Genomic DNA, 20,996 nt, shown 5'->3' with positions numbered 1-20,996 from the left:
CTACTATGCTCTTGGACTCAATACTGCAAAATAAAACACCAGAATCACTAAGTTTCTTATTTTATTCTGAATATAGAAATATTTAACAGTCCTACTAGAAAACTGTTTCTCTATTGTACTTTACCTAACCTGAAATATCTACTTCATTTACCAATGTTTAAAAAAAAATATTTAATTATTTGGTCAACAAACTATTGAGCCATCCTATATAATACTGAAGTATGGAGTATTTGGAGATTTTTTTTTTTATTTGTTTTGTTTTATTGAGACAGGCTCTCCCTAAATAGCTTTGACTGGACTCAAATTCAGAGTTCTATCACCTCAGCCTTCTATAGGCAAATGCTACAGAGTCTGCTCACTTAACAAATTAAAAGTAAAACATTTTAGGAGAAAGAAAAAATTGTTGACAGTGTGTGTTAAAAATCCAAACATGTAAATACTGACACATCTTCAAATTGTATAACAAGAATTAGTATTTTATATTTTTATCAAGAACCAGAGATTATCTTTAATCCTCTATGTTCTAGAGAGAACATGACTAAATATTTGGTAATGAAAAAATATTTAATCCAATAGTGTTAATTTTTTTAATCAAGACATTTGCTTTTATATATAAAAACTAAGTCTTTTTGTAACCATGAAGATTATAGTTAAGCATTACCTCTGTGTGTCAAATATGTTCTGGTGAAAAAAACTAAACATTAATCTCTGATTCTTAAGAAAAATATGAACTCTTAACACAAATTAAATTGCAGATTTCAGCTAGTGACTCATTTTACCTTGCTGTTGTTGTTACTGCTGGTTCTTGGGTAGGGATGATATAACCTCCTCTGAGATGTAACCCTATCTTATCTGCTGGAAGAGGAATATCAACCCGCTGTTTTCTCCATGGCCTTTTTGCACCCTAATATTTTTTAAAAATGGAAGGTCTTTTTATTATCAGTGAAAGGTTTAAATTCCATTCCACATTTTTATTCTGAGCATTCATATCAACCAAATGAATATGATTATATTACTTTCTAACTTTTTAAGAAAATTCTATTCCTTTAGTTTGCTATATAAATCAAAGAAAAAATAAATTTGCTTTCTCTAAAATTCAAAAGATTGATATGGAGAAATTAATTTTCTTTGAATGTTAATTAATAATAATTTTAGATAACCCCACTCTACCATTTACTTTAAATTTAATGTGATTCTAGTAATCACAATTTTAAATACTGATCAACAATTTTAGCATCCACATGAGATAGAGAAAACGTGGTGTTTATCTGGCTTATTTCATTCAACACAATATCCTCCAGTTCCATCCATTTTGCTGCAAATACTAGAGATATCATTTTTTAGGACTGAATAATATACTATTGTGCACATACATACATCCTTTATCCATTTATCTGCTAATAGACATTTAAGTTGATTCCATATCATATGTATTGTGAATAGTATATCAGTAAACATAGAAGTGCAAGTGTGTTCATATAATTTCCTTTGGGATAGATATATCATTTGGTGGATCTATTGTTATTTTTTTAAGAAACCCCCTATATTGTTTTCTGGAGGAAGCGAGGCAGAGAGAGATTAAGTAATAGGTACCAAAGTGCAATTAGAAATAAAAGTTTTACTGTTCTACAATACACTGAGGTGGTAATTTTAGTTCACAATAACCCATTGTATATTTTATGAATAACTAGGAAGAGTTCAAAGTCTCCAAAAACAATTTAGTGATAAGAAAATGAAAAAGCTAATTACTCTGATTTAATCAGATCACAATATTTACATGGATTGACATATTCCATCATACTTCATAAGTATGTACACTTCTTATGTGTGAATTTAAAAAGTTAAATGTTTAAGGAAATTGAAATGCTTACTACACTGATTTGATCTTCACACATTGTGTACTTATGTCAAATTGTTACACCCTATCCCAAATATGTACAATTAAAATAACAATAACAAATTTAAAACATAGGGAAACTGACTGACTTTCACACACAGAAAATAAAGTTAGCATGTATAGTTTCTTCATAAAAATTGTTTTATAAAATTAAAGGCTCTGCTTAGCAAATTAAACAATATACAACAAAATAACTTTGAAAATAAGTACTTCTAAGACGTATTGCCAAATGAAAATGATTGCGCATGAATGATGTTATGTTGCCTTTACAAGAATAAAATGAAAATATTTCTACAAATGTTTAAATATACCATATAAAAGCAAATGTATAACATTATTTCAGTAATCAAATATAATTAAATATATAAAATAGAAAAGCATTAAAGTAAGCTACTACTATATCCTAAAAAACTTCTTTTATTCCGTTTTAAATGAATAACAATACCTCCTTAGACTAAATAGAACTTTACATTAAAGCATAGCTCATGTGCAACAGAGTATATTTTCACTATTTTTTACACAGTTCTCAAAATATTCTTTTTATAATAATTACAGAACTCTTAAAAATAGGTATGCCATATATTTGGAGTTAAGTTTCCATGTCTAGATGTTTGAAAATATAATAGTTTAATAACTATATATATTTGAGTGTTTAATACACTCAAAGTGTATTAAATTTACTTACAGTTTCGTAGTCATACCAAGTAGCATCAGGTATGAATGCATTCACTGATTCTGCTCCCTAAATTGAAGCAAGACAATATGTACTTTTAATTTTTTAAAATTTTTATCAAATAATACATTGGGCTTTCCATTTTTCAAGAGGAAAAATTTAAATTTCCTCTTTGTTGTCACACACCATTATCTCCTATGGATACTAATCAAAGTGCCATTTTCCTAGCATTACTCATCAAAATGTAAAAAATAAGCAAAATCAAAGAGGCAAAGATGAAATTATTTTAGGTATCAATTAAAATAATGCATGAATGCACTTATACTGCTATAAAGTATGATCATTGTGAATGTAAATATGTTCATTTCTGTATATTTCTCCACAGACACAGAGACATTAAAAGACAGGAACCACCAATTCGCTCCACTATTTTTTGAACACTTTCTTAAGATCAGATAGTTCTCAGATTACCCTTTACTTACACTTTAACAAAATTTCAACATTTATGTTTATTTAATGAAAAGCTCACTGATATTAATGTTAAACTTGACTTCGATTAAATAAAAAAGCTTTTACAAGAAAATATTAGTTTTATGCAATGCCTGTGCCTTTAATACATATTATATATTTGATAAGCATAGATTTACTTAATATCCTTATAATTTTTAAATGTCTTCTGCACTTTAGTATTCAATTAAACACTTATAATCTTGAAACAGTCCATTGAGTAACATCTATAACCCAGATGCTTCATAATTAAATATGGATTTAATAATACAAAGTTCCCTTTAAGCAATAAATTTATTAAATTTGTAAAACTTACCTGTTTCAAAACAGGAGTGATAAGTAATGCAGGGCCCCATAAAAACTCAGTATCCTCAATCCAGCTGCTTGTATCCTCATAAAACCTAAGAACAAGGACAATGTTTAAGATAAAATAATACAAAATAAATATATCCAAATTCCTTGTTTGTTTGATATTTTCAGTTTTCCCGGAGTATCATTATTCATTTTACTTGCTTAGAAGGTGTGATTTTAAACCAATAGTTCCTACATTATTTATGATTCATCTCACAGTTAAAAGGAAGGGAGAGAATAGGGAGAAATTAAAGAAATTAGTTCTGATATTCAAGAAAAAATCTTCCATAGGTGATATGGCTACTTTGAGTCTGTAATAAATTATTTTTTAATTTCTCCTGTAATTAGCTTTATCAAATACCACAAATCTTTCATATTCTACTCTTTTCCTTTTAAACTTTTTCATCTTAAAACTCCAGTTTTGAAATGTATTTGAAAAGGTCTTTAAGTCATTTCTTAAGGAAAGGTTTATTGTAATCATGTTATACAAGTATAAGCACAATTCACGTTTTTTAAGCATTTTACATTGTAATCTATATTTACATGATTTTACAATGCACACTTGATATACTTTCAATGATTCTGTGTTTAATCTTACTGATATAATTTTCCTAACATATTATATGTATGTTTTTCTTGTAAGTTTTATTCAGTTGTAACATTTCTATAATTAATGTTGTCCACCCAACAAATTATGTTTAGTAAAATCATTATGTTATTTGTCAAATTATATATATAATTGTAAATATAAGCAAACATAGATTCACTTGATATTGTAATTTATCTCTTCTAATCTTTTCAATGTGTGTCTTAATATATTTTAAAAGATATTTTAATTCTTATACATAGTACTCACTCATGAAGAACTGGTCTTGCTACTGTTTCTCCAAACATATGGGCTTTATAAAACAGAGTATAGAGGAAAGGTAATAAGGTATAGCGAATATTTAAATAGTGTCTTGATGATTTGACCAGAAGCGAATTCTGTCCAAAAAATGCGGGATCCTGATGCTATAGGATAAAAAGGGAAATTAAAATAAGAAAGCTAAAATGTAAATGTATATTGATATAGAAATATTTTCATGTATTTCTGAAACACAAATTATATATATGAGCTTGCTTATAAAAAAGCTAAAATTGTCCTTATTTCGTCATCACAGTGTGTGATAAATATTTCCATTTAGTTGATTATGTATTTAATAAGATTTACATTAGATATTTCTGATACAAATGTATCAGGGAAGATGACTTTTTTTAAAACAAAACAGGAGTTTCACCTGTTAGTTGTGGTAGAATTAATTATTGGCCTCAATATTTCATTGTACTAACATCCTTGGCCATGTAATTTGTAGTCCCTATCATTGAGCAGGGTGTTCCTACCATCACAAGTTGTTACCATACTTGATGTTGTGCTCAGATCTCTGAAGTAGTTTAGGCCAGTGGGATGACAGTATGTGTGTCATAATCAAGCACAGTATTGAAATGTGCTTGCTTGAGGATCTACTGTCTTGTGATTGTCACTACCATTAGAATACACCCAGGTAGTCCACTCTCCCAGGAATATAGGGAGCAGAGCTACCTGGCCAGTCTGCAGTCTTGAACCTTGAAGTGCAGCATTTCTACTGAGCCCCAACTAACAGTCTAGATTAGCTAACCTCCTTAGGTAACCTGTGGGAAAGCCAGTTTAGATCTCCTTTTAGGAAATTTACTCAAGATAGCAGCCACTGTTTCTCTGGATTTACATTTATGTTTACACTGAAATCCTGTTTCACTTTGGCTGCTCCTAACCATTGAATGTTCATGACAGGAATACTTTGCACACCCTATTCTAGGAGATGTAGGACTCTTTCAGTGGTCAACTTGGCCTTAAACATCCCCATCTGACCTCAATGAAACTGTGAAACTATGTTGCAATCGGTGATTCTCCTTACCAAATCACCTTCTTTCCTGGCCAGCTTCCCTGCTTGAGACCTGATTTGTGGTTTGAAGTCTCCTGCCAGTTGTCCTTCACAAGTATTTCATCAATGAATCCCTAACACATTAATTCTGTCATACCATCTACTTCTTGGAAAACACCAATTAATACAAAGTACAATATAATCCATATCAGGATCTACTATGGACATGAATTGCTCCTGAGTATCTTTTGGGTGAACTACTCACCATCATTGGATGGATTAGGAAGTGGCTAACCTCCAATTTGCCCTTTTAATTCTTTTCCCTCATGCCACCTTTGAAGCCAAAATGAGGAGTTGTCATCTTCTTTTTAAAGAATTAAGTGCAGGCAATAAATGTGTTAATACTGAATAATTCTTAAACAGCACACATTTCATTACCTTAATTGTTTAACTGAACTTTACCCTTCTCTGAAAAAATTATATATATATATATAGAACCATGACATGCTGAAATCTGGGCTGGCTGAACAGCTTCACATTTCCTTGTATTGGAGCTACTACTAGTTCAGAACCATGCTATCAAAGTCTTAGTTTTGTTTTTCCCATCCTATTTATTCCGGTTTTATTTATTATGGAATAATTTGGGACTCAAATTTTTTTGCAAAATGTCTTTAATTTTTATCTTTAATGAAACAAAAAGTGGAGATTCTTAATAGTATAATTTTTATGAAAACTAAGTTACCTGAAATTTACATTGCCAGAATCAAAGAATCCATACTCGAAAATCTTTGACTCTAACTTAAAATACTAGCAATTTAACACACATTTTTTATGACTGAGGCTTTAATAAAATATTTACATTATAATTATATTTTGCCTCATGATTTCCTTACTTGATTTTTTATATAATAGTTGTATTTGTATGTGTGTATATATGTACATATAAATGTAAATATGGGCATTGAGACAAGAACATCTAACTATTCTTTGCAAATTATTCTGTAATCTTTCAGATCATATCTTCTGTAGACAAATTTAGAACATAATTAGACCTATAGTTGTGGAGAAGAAAAGTCACTTGCCTGATATCCATCAGCATTATGATTTCTAGAAAATGGATAAAATGCTCCAAGTTGCATCCATCTTCTGCAAAGCTCTTCTGTAGTATCAGCCACAAATCCACAAATATCTGCTCCAACCTAAATAACAAATATATGTATTATTTATAGCATTAAAATTCTCAAATTTTCCAAGAGAATCACATTTTATGCCTAAACTTTACATATTTCTTTTTGAACCTATTTTTCGTTTTTGCTCCATCTTTACCTCTAATACCACATTGTTTTACATACTTTTGTCTCCACTGTCTCTACACATTTGTAGCCTATGTGTTTACTTTTATCAATTTTTGTTTGATAAAATCATTAATTCAATGTGTAAAGATAAAATTATTGTGTTAAAATATTTTGCATCTTAATAAAAATGAAACTCTTTAATTTTTATTATTGTAAGAGTAATTGATAGAATAAAGCCTGTGACTACGTATTCATATTGATTTTATGAATAAATTATTCTAAAGAAAATTGAGTTCCACTCCAATAGACTTGCTTCAAGATGTCTACAGAAAAATGCTAATTGAATGTAGTTATTTTCTATTTATAATCATTTATTCATTTTTCTATGTAAGTACATTGTACTATATGTACCAATAAATGATATGACGTGTCGTTTGCATGTTTATTAACCATATAAATGACATGTTGTATTTTTCATTTTTGGTAAGATTCAACTATATTAATGTTACCCTGGTTCTATTTTTTTTGTTTCAACCAAGAGATTTATTGGGGAGCTGCCAAAATGGGAAGAAAAGGAGGGGCAGAGAGAAAGAGAGCAGAGGAAGAGCAGAGAGAAAGAGAAAGGGTAGAGAGAGGAGAGAAAGAAGAGGAAGAGGGCAGAGAGGAAGAGAGGAAGAGAGCATAGAGCAGAGCTACCCTGGTTCTATTTTGAATGGGATCTCATAACTATAAGAGATAGTCCTATGAAATTGATGTATATATTTCCTTATGAACATATAAAGTACTCTTATTAAGTATTATGTATACATAGATTTATTTTTCTGGTTTCTTGGAAATATACATTGTTTAATCAGAACTGGCTATAAAAATGTATAAGCATTAGCAGTAAATACATGTCCCTACTGTTTATTTTCTTGATAGTTCTTGATATTTTCAGACTTTTTCATTTCTCAGCTATCTATATGAAAAATATATCACCCAAGTTCTACTTAAATTTTTCTGACTTCTATGGAAATTGAGATCTTTTTCTAATTTTATTGAGTTATATGAGATATTCTTTCTATAGAATTGTCTGCTACACACTTTTTACTATGTTTTCTATTGATCTTATTTTGTATAGATTTACAGTATACTATAATTGCATTTTAATCATTTATTAGTTATATGAATTGAATATATTATTTCCTAGTATAAAGTTTCCTTTGTAAAATATCTGTTGATAAGAAGTTTTAGTTTTATAGTAATCAAATTTATAAACATTTCCTATATGATTTTTGCCCTTTGTGTCCTATTTAAGGTGTAATTCCTATAATATAATGTTATAAATTTATCTCTTTATATTTTTTCCTAAAATAGTTAATATTAAAAGACAAAAGTATTTAATCTATTTGGTATTAATTTTTTATTTTTTAAATTTGTGTTAATTAGTTATACATGACAGTAGAAAGCACTTTGGTACATTAAATATAATGGAGTATAATTTTTCATTCTTCTGGTTGTACATGGTGTAGTCATATAGTTATATTTGTATATAGGGTAATGATGTCTGGTTCATTCTACTACAGTGATACAGCCATATCAATGTTTATATCAGCTCAATTCACAATAGCTAAATTATGGAACCAACCTAGGTGTCCTTCAACAGATGAATCAGTAAAAAATATTATATATATATATATATATATATATATATATATATATATCATATATATGTATGATGATATATATCATGATATATATATGATGGAATATTACTCAGACTTAAAGAAGAATGAAATTATGGCATTTGGAGCTGGATAATATCATACTAAGTGAAATCAGCCAATCCATAAAAACCAAAAGCCAAAAGTTTTCTCTGAAATGTGGATGTTAATTCACAATGGAAGGGGGCTAAGAAAGAATAAGAGATACTTTAGATTAGGTATAGGGGAGTAAAAGGAGTGGGAGAGAATGGGGATAGAAATGGTATTGATTTTTATACACAGTATCAGAAATGGGTTCATTTTATTTTGTTTTCTAAAAGTATGTTAAATTGTTCATATAACTACTTGACACTTTCCTCACAGATCAATGGATAGTACTTGTCATTTAACAAATTTACATATATGCATGTGCTTCTGTCTTATTTTAACATATTAATGCATTTGAACATCCACATCATTGTGGTAAACACCATTGCATTATCGAGTAGGGAATATTCTCATGCACTGAATTTTGATTATAATTTGGGGAAATGCATATCCTTTATATTGTGAATTTATTGTTCATTAATATGGTAGAGCTTAAATTCATTTACTAAGCTGTTCTGGTTATTGTTTCTTAATTTGTACAATCAATAACATTTTGTATTAAAATACATTTTAATATTTTTTTTCTTTTTGACAAAACATGCTATAAATGCATGTATTTTATTTAAGTCTTCAATGAACCGCCTTTGTATTATAATTTTTGAAATTATTTCTCAAAACACTTTGCTTTAATTGCATTAATATGTCTTATTTTTGTTACATACACCTTTCTTTGGATCACTACTTAATATTAACAAAATCTTTTTGTGTTTAATTAAGTATTTGAGGCTATCATTCTTCTTTTACACTAATATATCTGAAGTAACACAAGATTTGATAAGAAACATAATTAACATTCAGCTATAAGGTTCTTTTTTATTGCTGTTTTTTTGCATTTCCATTCAGTTTGGTTTTCAGTGCATGAATAATAGGATAATGTGCTTTTTAATTTCCAAGTGCAAGATGGTGGTAGGGGGATCTTTATTGATTGTTCACTTAATTTTTTGGTGCTTGTGTAATTTCTACACATGAAAGAAAGAATAAATACTTCACCAAAATCTCCAAATATACTTAACATGTTTAAATCAAAGGATTCTCTGTGATCTTGAATATCAACATTATATAATATTTTTGCTTGATATAATTAGAGATTGTGTTGAATTTCTTTTATCTTTTTAGGTAAAAGAAGTAGCTTTATTTTCTGTGTGAATCTAAACTGATTATAAAAACTTTTAAATATAATTCTTTTCCATAATTTATATTTATCTTCTGAATTAGTTTCCATAATAAAGTTTTGTTAATTCCATTTTCCATACTGTAATGGTTTGAATGGTAGAGATGTCAAAATTTCAGTTTTTTCATAAATTCCTAAAGAATGAAGACTGAGATTATTCCTGTAATATCCTCTTTAATAATTTTACCAAAAAGCATTAAAGATGCCATTACAAGTTTATGTGCTGGTGCTAAGGATGCAGCTCTGTGACTGAGTATTTGCCTAGCACATACAAATTCCTGGATTCAAGCCAGGCATGGTGGTGCATGCCTGTAATCCCAGCAGTTTAGGAGACAGGAGAATCCGGAGTTCAAAGCCAGTCTCAGCAAAAAAACACTAAACAACTCAGTGAGACCCTGTCTCTAAATAAAATACAAAATAGGGCTGGGGATGTGGCTCAGCAGTGGAACACCCTGAGTTCAGTCCCAGTACCCCCTGTCAAAAATAAGTTCCTGGATTCCATCATCATGACGAAAAATGACAAGAAATCTAATATTTTTTTGTCTTTTATAAATACATATAGCACTGTATTGAGCTGCCTTACCAAAGGTGTTCCAAACAAACTGAACTCCAACATTCCTGTGATAGACCATTCCATTTGTTCCCAAGAAGCAGTATTATCTCCTAACCAATGTGCAGCATGATGTCCAGATCCAGCAAAAGTTGACCGGGTGAGAATGAAGCTTCGCTTATTAGGAAAAACTTTTTCTACAGCTCTTAAAATGAAACAAAATTAATAAGATTTACCTTAAAATAAAACTGATATTTGCTAATTTTAAAACTTTAGTTTCAAATGTAATTTGAATATTCTCTGAGCCAATTCATAATATTTAAGAGCTTTTTCTCAAAAGTTTATATCAATTTTATTAACCTATCAATACTTACTAATTTAAATATATCGTGATCAAATACAGAAGAATATTTTTTAGAAACAATGAGATTTTGAAAGACTTCACTCATTGTTTACCAAATCAAAAGCCCATGGTATCTACTCAATATCTGCATTAGTAATATATTGTTTAAACTCATTGAAATCCTTTCATAAATACAAAGTTTATAATCTGAACTTAAATATAATACTCTTTCTATAGAGTAATGACTAATCGTACCTTAGTGTTTACATTTTCAAGTGTTAGCAGGCAGTTATAGCAGAAAAAAAGCTTATGTGTATGTAGCATTTAATTTTTTTATTTTCTAGAAGTTAACTACCAGCAACAACTATTAGCATTATTCATTTTAATCTCTAATGGTGCCTGTTATTGATTGTTTTTTATCAGTGCCAAATTATTGAGAAAAGATAGAAAACTTTAATTTAACATATAAACTTATTCAGGATACCTTAGAAAAAATATGATATTTACAGATGCTTTTTCCACATTACTGTTTTAATTATTTTGGATTAAATATAGATTTTATTGACTTAAATAATGTAATATATAATACTGTGGTAAGTATAAATACAAAACTAATGCAACACTATGAAAATAGTGTACAAAACTTTAACATTATGGTGTGATTTGGGATGAGAAAAGCATGGATTTGAATTAACACTCAATCACAGTTATTTAATTATAAGAGAATTATGAATATATTAAGAATTGAACCTATGTTTTATTGACTACTGCATTATAGAACCTTATATAATATTTAAACATATGATGATCTGCTTCCTTAGTTTTATATCAAGTAAATTTTTTACTTTATTGCATTTAAAAAGGACTTGGAAAAATACTACTTAGAAATTACACTTTAATTTTGATTGAAACACTTGATTTCAGAAAATAATCAAGGACCTGTTTTAGGAGCACCTTTGGCTCAATTCAATTGCTTAGAAAACAATTATACTGCTGAGAGGCACACGCCTGTAATCCCAGCGGCTCTAGAGGCTGAGGCAGGAGGACTGCAAATTTAAAGCCAACCTCAGCTACTCCGAGGCCCTAAGCAACTCAGTGAGACCCTGTATCTAAATAAAATACAAAATAGGGCTGGAGATGTGGCTCAGTCGTCGAGTGCCCCTGGTACCCCTTTCCCCCCAAAAAATAAAAAAATTATACTTAGAGATGACAAGCTGAATCAAATTATTGAAGAATAATTATATCTGATCAACAAATGATGATGTAATAACGAGCGTCCAATTAAATACATAGACCACATAGTGATGAATAACTAAGGACCAAATTCATGACTATTAGTAATAGAACTGATACTTCTACTGACAAATTTTTAGCATGAAATTATTATTTCCTTTCTTTATTACCCTTGTTATTTTCTAACTATACTGATAAATTACAAAAAAAATATTTCTAGACAAATACAAAAAGAGTTTCTGAATGAAATGATAATTACTTCTCTGTGGCTATAGCCATGCTGTATCCATACAGGCTGTGAACATCATATTGTTTCCCCCAGTTTTGCAGAGCATCCATGCAAAGTGTTTTAGAATACATGAGTTTGTCAAGAATATCTTAGAGAAAGCACATAAGAAACACGTCTTAAATTAAAAAATACAATGAATTAAAATAAATTATAATTATATCCTTATCCTGTACTCTTACTGAGCTTGGAGAAACTATTAGATTTACATTTATCTTGATAAATGCCAGTGAAATAATATTTCCTAACTTAAATAACAAATAAATACATGGAAAAATAGCCATTAATGGGAGTATGAAAGCATATACATCTATATTATGCATCATATACTCATAGACTCATTTTAAATCTCTACAGTAGAAAGTTTATTTAAATATAATCTTACATTATATTTCATATTGATTTCATGTTTTAAAAAATAGATCAAAAATTTTGATTTATAAACATATGCTAGAATTTACCAGTTAACAGAAAAACTATTCTCAATTAAGACTTCTAGTTAACCAAATGAAATTTACCAGGAGTAAAAGGTGGATAATTCAAACTATTCTCACTGCACCCTTCTGTTGAACCTTGAACAAAGCTGGAAACTTCATTCATGTCCTAAAAGGATATAAAAATGAAAATCAGCAGATTTTAAATAATTCTATGTCACACAAGCAAAAATTCTCCAATTTAAAAAAAATACTTTATCAATGGGAACCACAAAGTTCTTTTATCCCTGAGGTACATCCAAGCTACCAACCTAAAAATAAGCAGAATTTAAATATCATCTCACAGAAGTATTTTAGCCAGCTTGAGATATTGTAGACACCCAAATGAATTTCACTTAAGTAATTTTCATTGAACATGAAACACATTAATTTAAATGTTAAGTTTTTCACCTTTTTTCTAAATGGTTGTATGAGTGTCTTCTTTGAGTTTCAATTGTTACACACACATTCCTAGCACATTAATTTATTCAACATAATTATGTTTTGGATCACTTTTATTTAGTTTCTATGATATGCTAAGCACATGACTATCAACACTATTTGTGTAGCCCAAGTTCCTGTCTTTGCTCCTGAGAGACTGGAAATGGAAAAAAAAATGCAAAAAGTCTTCAGTATTCTAATTCAAATAGTACAACCTCAAGTGAGCTTGATCATATTCTGACAACTCATGACCTAAGCATCTTTATAAAGATTAATTTAAATGTTCCTATATTAACAGTAGTGCTGGAAAAAGTTTTTTTTTTCCTGATAGCTTCTCCATTTCATCCTCTCCTGCCTTTGAAGATGAATCCCATTCTTTGATTATATAGAAAATGGAGTATTCTTTCTTTCTTTCTACAGCACAAAGTCTCTTTCACTGTTTCTAAATTATCAATTATAATTATTATGGTTCTAATAAACCAAAGTGTTTCATATGTAGGAAAAAAATCTATAGAATTTTTTAAATTCATAATTTAATAGCTAAAATGAAAAATAAAGCTCAATGTCATAGGATTTTTTAAATTATTACTTTCTGTAGCTAAGTATTGGCAGTATGATTTTGCTGATTTTACGTTAAAAAAAAGAAAAAAACAAATACCTCTATTTTCATTCTATCAATAACATCATAGAAATTCAAAGATAATGCTCATTCTTTACTCAATTCCATTTTGTCAGAAAAAACATCTAATTTTTCCTTATTTGTATTTTTCCCAACATATTTGATATACAGATTGTCCCAAATAAATACTTGCAAAATAAATAATTTTTAAATAAATCAATTTATAATTAAAATATGACTAAATAAGTAATTAGCACTTCAAGGACATAGAAATACTATGGACCTAAAACCCAAAAGGCATATGGTCCAGAATGTCTCTCCAGGGTTTCATTCAGTTGTAATACTTTTGAACAAAGTCAATGTTGTTCTATGTTCAAGCTCATTAAATGTTTTTCCTAAAATATAGAATTTCAGGATCATGGTGGTTTCTTTCACATAATGGAGTTACATTTGCCATAACACAAGGATTAACTATCATCCAATATTTCTTTATACCATAAATATGTTTAGTAGCTAGCTATTTATAGTTATAGAAATAAAACTTCATTCCAAGAAACATCCAAACACTTGTGTTTTCCTTTAATAACTGCACAAGTCATCTAGTATTTTGTTTCTTGTTTCTTGATATGAATCACAACTTACTGCCAATTCTGATTTGTTTTATTCCATGGCTTACTAAAAGTTTCTAAAGAGTAAAGACATTCAGATTGATATTACTTGACTATTGCAGACCTACATTAATGTTTTTGAAATTGCAAATAGGTTTATGAATTTCTACAGGATTATCCTCAATATGATTAACTTTTTAAAGATAAATTATTAGCTATAAAATTCAACACTTCAATTTAAAAAGTTAAATTTATTCTATAAAGTACATTGCTACAGAAGAAACATCTCAATTTGTATTTCTTGTTGTTCCTCTCTAACCTATGAAGATACCAAATATAATATTTACAGGTTCTAGAAAACATTAAAAGCTTTTACTTTTATGTTGAATATATTAGAAAAATAGAGCTTGTTGCTTTTTTATAGCTAAATTATTCTATGTTCATTGACCAAAATGACACTTTTAGACTACTTACAATCCAAAGTCCATCATAGTTCACTGTTTGATGAAAATCACTGCATTCATTTGCCCACCAATTTATGCAGTTTGGATTAGTGAAATCAGGATATACAGATAATCCTGGCCATACCTACAATGAACACATTATCCACATAAATACATAAATAAAAGTACAAATACATAGTGGATTTTTAAATTAATTGAGTTGTGTATTCTAAAATTATTAAAATTTTAATATTGTATATTTTTTAGGCATACACGATATGCTTTCATTATATTCTCAGGCCTATTTCTAGATGTGTTTAAGTAAAAACAGTTAAAAAGAAAAAGAGAGGAATATCATGAGGCATTTAAGAAGGAAAATATAAAAGAACTTTGTATGAGACTGCTACTTTTTTTATTTATTTTTAGTTATTTTATTCTATTTTTAATATATGACAGAATGCATTAAAATTCATATTAGATATACAGCACAATTTTTCATATCTCTGGTTGTATATAAACTATATTCACACCATTTGTGTCTTCATACATGTACTTAGGGTAATGATATCCTTCTCATTTCACCATCTTTTTTACCCCCATGCCCCCTCCCTGCCCCTCCCACCCCTTTGCCATATCTAGAGTTCATCTAATCCTCCTATGCTCCACCTCCCAACCCTAAGGCTGCTACTTTTACTGTAGCTAAATTTATTTCTTAGCCTCCTTGTATATTAGATTAAAAAGTACACACACAAACACACACAAACTATATGTATATATACTACATGTATATATACATATATAAATACATTCCCATCTGAATAAAACAAAGCACATAGTTCATTTCTACAGAAATTTGCTTCCAAGAAATCCAGGTAAATAATCTCTTTTATATTTATGTCTTATCCACAATGTCACTATGATACTAAATGTATGCTAGGCCACTATTCCAAGCATTAAAGCATTTTTACAATTTTTAACATATAATCTTCATTGTGAATTTAGGAGGTGGGGTAGGTACTACTTTTATCATCACTTTACAAGTAAGGTAACTGCCATATGTGAATTCAGCTTGTGGATGAGAAAAGTTATACACAGCAAAGTTAAGCATGTTGTTCAAAGTTACACTACTAAGAACTGATGTAGCAAGAACTCCAACCAAGGTAATTTTATTCCTTAGTCCATGCTGGTAAACACAAAACATATTATGCTACCTCTTTGTGATTTATGCTCCTCCAAAGTATTTTACATTAATTTACTTATTGCATCCAATAACTGCATTAAGCAAGAAGAATTCAATTTTAAATTAATTGGGATAAATATAGTGTTTATATCCAGATAATCACTACTGACTGGCTGGCTGATGTGGACATAACCAACAGATAAAACTTTTTTTTTTTTGCACAAGGGATTGAAATTGGTGGTGCTTTACCACTGAGCCACATTACCAGCCTTTTTATTTTTTATATTGAGACAGGGTCTTACCAAATTGCTTAGGGCCTCACTAAGTTGATGTAGTTGGCCCTTAACTTTGACCCACCTGTCTCAGCCTCCTGAGTTGCTCAACAGAATAGATCTCCAAAAATTATATTCCATGAAATATTAATAGGCATCATGTGTAGGAAAACTTGGTTCTAATGGGCTCATAATTATTCAAGGAGATCTTTCTAAAGAAAATTTAGCAAATGCACTAAGAAGTGATAGGAGCCAGGCTCAGGGACATACACTGTAATCCCAGCTATTAGGAAGCCTATGGATGGTTGGCATGTTCAAGGCCAACGTGGGCAATTTAGGGAGACCTCTTCTAAAATAAATTTTTCAAAAGGATTGAGGTGGTCCTCAGTGCTAAAGAACCACTGGGTCCAATTCTCTGTACTAAAAAGAAAAGAAAAAACTAGAATATTCTTCATTATAGTAAATAATGCTATTCTAGACACGTTTTTAAATTGATATTTTTGTTTCCCATTTTATTTTTTTTTGTTAAGTTACAGAAGTGGAATTGCTTACTTATTTTGTCTAGATATTGTTTTGCTTTTCAACACGTCTTACAAAATTGCCACCAAAAGGATACTTATTTGGGTTAAATACATACATTTGAGAGCTAGGCACATTTCTGCCCTTATTCCTCATTAGTTGTGTGACTTTGAATAAGTCGCTTCACTTTTCTAAAATTTGGTTGCCGAATGCAAAGAATTTTAATAATAGATATTTTTTATTGTGTTATAGGTAAATTTTTAAAATTTAATGCTCATTTTATAGGTGCTTAGTATTCAAATTTTGTTTTCAATTATTTTATGTCAAATAGCTGAATAGACCTCTCAGTATTTTTGTGAGAATCTAAATTATACATCATAATTTATTAGTTACAATTTTTGTTTATAGTCTTTAAATGTGATGTCTATTTACTTTCTGTATGATGGAACTATTTAAAGATTATTAAAATATATTCTCTGTCTATAATTCCTTACCACAATTAAAATATAAAATCCAAAAATAAAAGCAAACACACACACACAAGCATACAGAAAGATCCTGTTGATTAATAGAAAATAGGAGTCACACAAGAGTAATGGATATCATAACATACCTCTCCAATAATTGGAGTAATTCCATCTGACTTGTTCACCCACACTTTCTGTGCATTTCCTCTCTCATAAGTTTCATATGCTGTTCCATTAGCACGTTTTTCAATAGAAATTGCAGGGTCCTAAAAACAGAAAGAAGAGACTATAGAAAACCTATTAACCTACAAATACTAAAAATATTCTAATGTATAATTTATCATTACCAAGATAATAACATATTTCTGCCCATGGTTATGCAAATCTTCAACAAATTCAGGGAGCCCTTTAAAGGCTACTTGATCATAAGTAAAGTCTTTCTTGTCTTCCATATAGTCAATGTCAGTGACTTGTGTATCCTGAAAATTAACACAGAGTGTTGCAATCAATCATACTGAAAGAACAACTAATTACAATCTCTAAAGCCAATAAACTTGTATTATATATATATATATGTATATATAAATTATTAAAAACAAATCAACATCTCTTATATCATGATCTAAGAAGAGATATTGCTTATAAAACAATTTTTTCTAGTTCTTAAAAGTAAAAGCTTTAAATGAATATTCACATTTTTCTCTGTGATGACTAGATTTTTATTAGGTTATACATGTGATATTTATTGCACAAGAAACAAAAACCTGCAGAGTTCAGGAAATCATTTTTTAAAGACATGAATTCTAAAATCAGGTCTATTTTTAAAAATCATGTGATTTTGTTAACAGTTAAACATATTCAGTTCTATAACTTCTGATCACTTTTCAAAAATATATACTTTTAACTTTTTAAAAAAAGTGGGAATTATGTTAGGAGATTAAATAGACTTTACCATTTAAAAACTAGCTTTAAAACCATATACATCTATGGGTATATCATATACAGATATATATGATATCCTAAAATTCACTACATTTGTTATTTTATGGCAATGCTTAAGATATATATACAAATCCCCATAAACCCTTCGTTCTACTTACAAAAGGTATGCCAGCTTCCCTGTTTCTTTGCACTACTTCTTTCACTACATCTAATGATGTATAATTCCAGCGACTCAGTTGGAATCCAAGACTCCAATAGGCAGGCATTGCTGGTAGTCCAATGAGCTTGAGGTAAGTTGACATTAAATTAGTTTCAATAAAGAGAAATTCATTCAGCATTAGTAACTAAAGAGTTTTTTATTCTGCTATATATCTAGAATTTACTTAATTATATATTGTAAATAATTATTATTACCTGCATTTAAAAATGTTTCCTAAATATTGTTAGAATTTTGTTTGTGAAACATTTAAGAAATTTATGTTCTGTGCCTCATTTGTTATTTTTCATTAAAAGTTAGAAAATGATGGCCCAGCACAGTGGCACACAACTGTAATCACAGCTGCTGCAGAAGCTGAGGCAGGAGGATTGCAAGTTCAAAGCCAGACTCAGCAAAAGTGAGGTGCTAAGCAACTCAGTGACACCGTGTCTCCAAATAAAATACAAAACAAGGCTGGGGATGTGGCTCAGTGGTCCAGTGCCCCTGAGTTCAAACCTTGTCCCCCCACCAAATACAAAAAAAATTAGAAAATGAAACATTCAAGAAAGTAATATTTGACAAAATATATTTTGTCTAATCATAGAAGGGGAAAGAAAAGAATAAAAAGATATCAAATAAAATATAATAGAATGAAAGGAAAATTTTCCCAGGGTACCCCCACCTCTCATTAGAACAAAAACATCATCATTCATCATTGCAGACAAAAACATGTTTAAAATTGCAGTTTGCAGTTTGTATTCCCTTACATTTTGTCATTTATTTCCTTTTTAGTTAGTTTGTTTGTTTTTTGATTTTTGTTTTGTGCCAGGGATTGAACTCAGGGGTGCTTAATCACTGAGCAACATCCCTAGCCCTTTTTTTTTTAATTTATTTTTTTATTATTTCTTACATACATCACAATAGAGGAGTGCATTACAATCATAATTTTTTTGCATTGCCCAGCCCTTTTATTATTTATTTTGAAACAGGGTCTCACTAATATGTTTTGTGTAGAAAGTAAGCCTACTTTCTACACAAAGTACTACACAATAGGGCCTTGCTAAATTGCTGAGTCTGGCTTTGAACTTGCAATTCTCTGGCCTCACTTTCCTGAATCTCTGGGATTACAGGTGTGTACCAACAGACCTGGCCTTTTGGCAGTTATTTCTTTTCAAGTTTTCAAAAAGTTACTCAAAATACATGTTCTACAAGGTTTGCAACCAGTTACTGCCTAGAATTTGTCACATGCAGTGTCTTGGCCGCTTTTCTTCTTCCTAGGCCAAAGGGATCCCTTTCTCCCCTCATTTCCATAGTGGTCAAAGCAAGCCCAGTACAGAATTTCAAGATAGCATCATTTTCTCATCACAGAATAAGACACAAATTTGTATGTGGAAATAAAGATATAATTGCTATAAAACTGTTTATTGAAAATTTGGATTTAGGTTACTTTATGACAAATAATCTAACTAGGCATAATAGTTCTCTTTAGACTAAAAAAATACATATATATGTACATATACATGTATATAAAATACATATATACCCATGATTTCCTTATAATCTATAGCTTAAAATCTATAATGCAAAATTTTTAAAAAATTACTCATGCTTATTTTTATTCATACAAAGAAATATTAAATTTATCTTTAAAATAATTTCATGTCTAATAAATCTCCAAATAAAAGTATTCGTTTTCCAACTATATTCCTAAATATTTCATATTTCATAGAATTATTTAAATACTTGGACATGTGATTGAAATTTCTTCTTATAGATATGATACATATATGTGTATATATACACGTAAAGTATACACATATATATACACATACTGCACATACATATATACATTATAAATTTAATGTTTTGCACAAGTATTTTATTCATTTTCCCATTAACTGTCTCCTATTTATCTTATACTTTGTATGCATGCATGGTTTTTAAAACTGATAAAACCATCTAGCCACTCAAATGAAATCTATTTAAAATTTTAACATACTAAAAACTATGTTGGCAATATATAGAGAAGATGATTTCTTTTTCTTCAAATAAAATTTAAGTTTTTTCTGCCTACTTTCTACACAATTTGAGTCATTTAAATTCAGCAGTGATTTCTAGTGCTATATTCAAGCCTCGGCAAGTCTACCCATAAAATATTGTAAGAAAATATATCATTATGCCAATATATATGGTATATTCAGATATTTGATAGTACTAAAACTCAACTATTGTTTACCACAAATTTGGCTCAGCACTTAACAATGAGCTACAGGAACTAATGTTTGACAATCAAAATGTCAGGTTTTTTTGTTTTTGTTTTTTTTTGGTGGGTGGGGAGGCAAGTACTAGAAATTAAACTCAAGGACACTCAACCACATTCCCCAGCCTTAATTTATATTTTTTATTTAGAGACAGGGTCTCACTGAGTTGTTTAGCTCCTCACCATTGCTGAGGCTGGCTTTGAACTCCTGTCTCAGCCTCACGGGCATTGGAATTACCGGCATACACCACTGCGTGCAGTTAAAATGTCAGTTTTTTTTTTTTTTTTAAAGAAAAATATACTGTTTGGACATACAAGTATCACACACAGAATTTCTCTTTATATGAAAGTCCAGAATGATAATTACAATTTTAAATTAAAGAGATTGTAAATATTTTTGTGATTCTTTTCCAAAATTCACATTTATGAATAGATTTGGAAATTTTCAGACATAATTAGTAAACTAACTGGGTAAAACTCTAACTAGTCTCAACTCAGATTTTTAGATCCTTTTCTCAGAAT

General features: G+C 29.4%; 1 protein-coding gene across 1 annotated transcript in view; it reads right to left on the bottom strand.

The window, feature by feature from the left end:
- The window catches only part of Si (sucrase-isomaltase), a 79,295-nt gene that overhangs the window by 43,136 nt on the left and 15,163 nt on the right, over positions 1–20,996 (bottom strand). Inside the window, exons 10-21 of the mRNA XM_046422983.2 lie at positions 18,177–18,302; positions 17,424–17,555; positions 17,223–17,342; positions 14,670–14,783; positions 12,573–12,657; positions 12,028–12,145; positions 10,226–10,397; positions 6,409–6,525; positions 4,285–4,439; positions 3,394–3,478; positions 2,583–2,639; positions 780–904 (exon numbers count right to left, since the gene is read on the bottom strand). Coding sequence (XP_046278939.1) covers positions 780–904; positions 2,583–2,639; positions 3,394–3,478; positions 4,285–4,439; positions 6,409–6,525; positions 10,226–10,397; positions 12,028–12,145; positions 12,573–12,657; positions 14,670–14,783; positions 17,223–17,342; positions 17,424–17,555; positions 18,177–18,302 — 1,406 coding nt within the window. The remainder of the gene's footprint in view (positions 1–779; positions 905–2,582; positions 2,640–3,393; positions 3,479–4,284; positions 4,440–6,408; positions 6,526–10,225; positions 10,398–12,027; positions 12,146–12,572; positions 12,658–14,669; positions 14,784–17,222; positions 17,343–17,423; positions 17,556–18,176; positions 18,303–20,996) is intronic.

The sequence above is a fragment of the Marmota monax genome, unplaced genomic scaffold (assembly GCF_021218885.2).
Source record: "Marmota monax isolate L192 unplaced genomic scaffold, Marmota_monax_Labrador192_F-V1.1 WCK01_AAM20220418_F8-fsc00175, whole genome shotgun sequence".
Lineage (NCBI taxonomy): Eukaryota > Metazoa > Chordata > Mammalia > Rodentia > Sciuridae > Marmota > Marmota monax.
The sequence above is the reverse complement of the archived record's forward strand: the minus strand, read 5'-3'. Positions and strand labels throughout refer to the sequence as shown.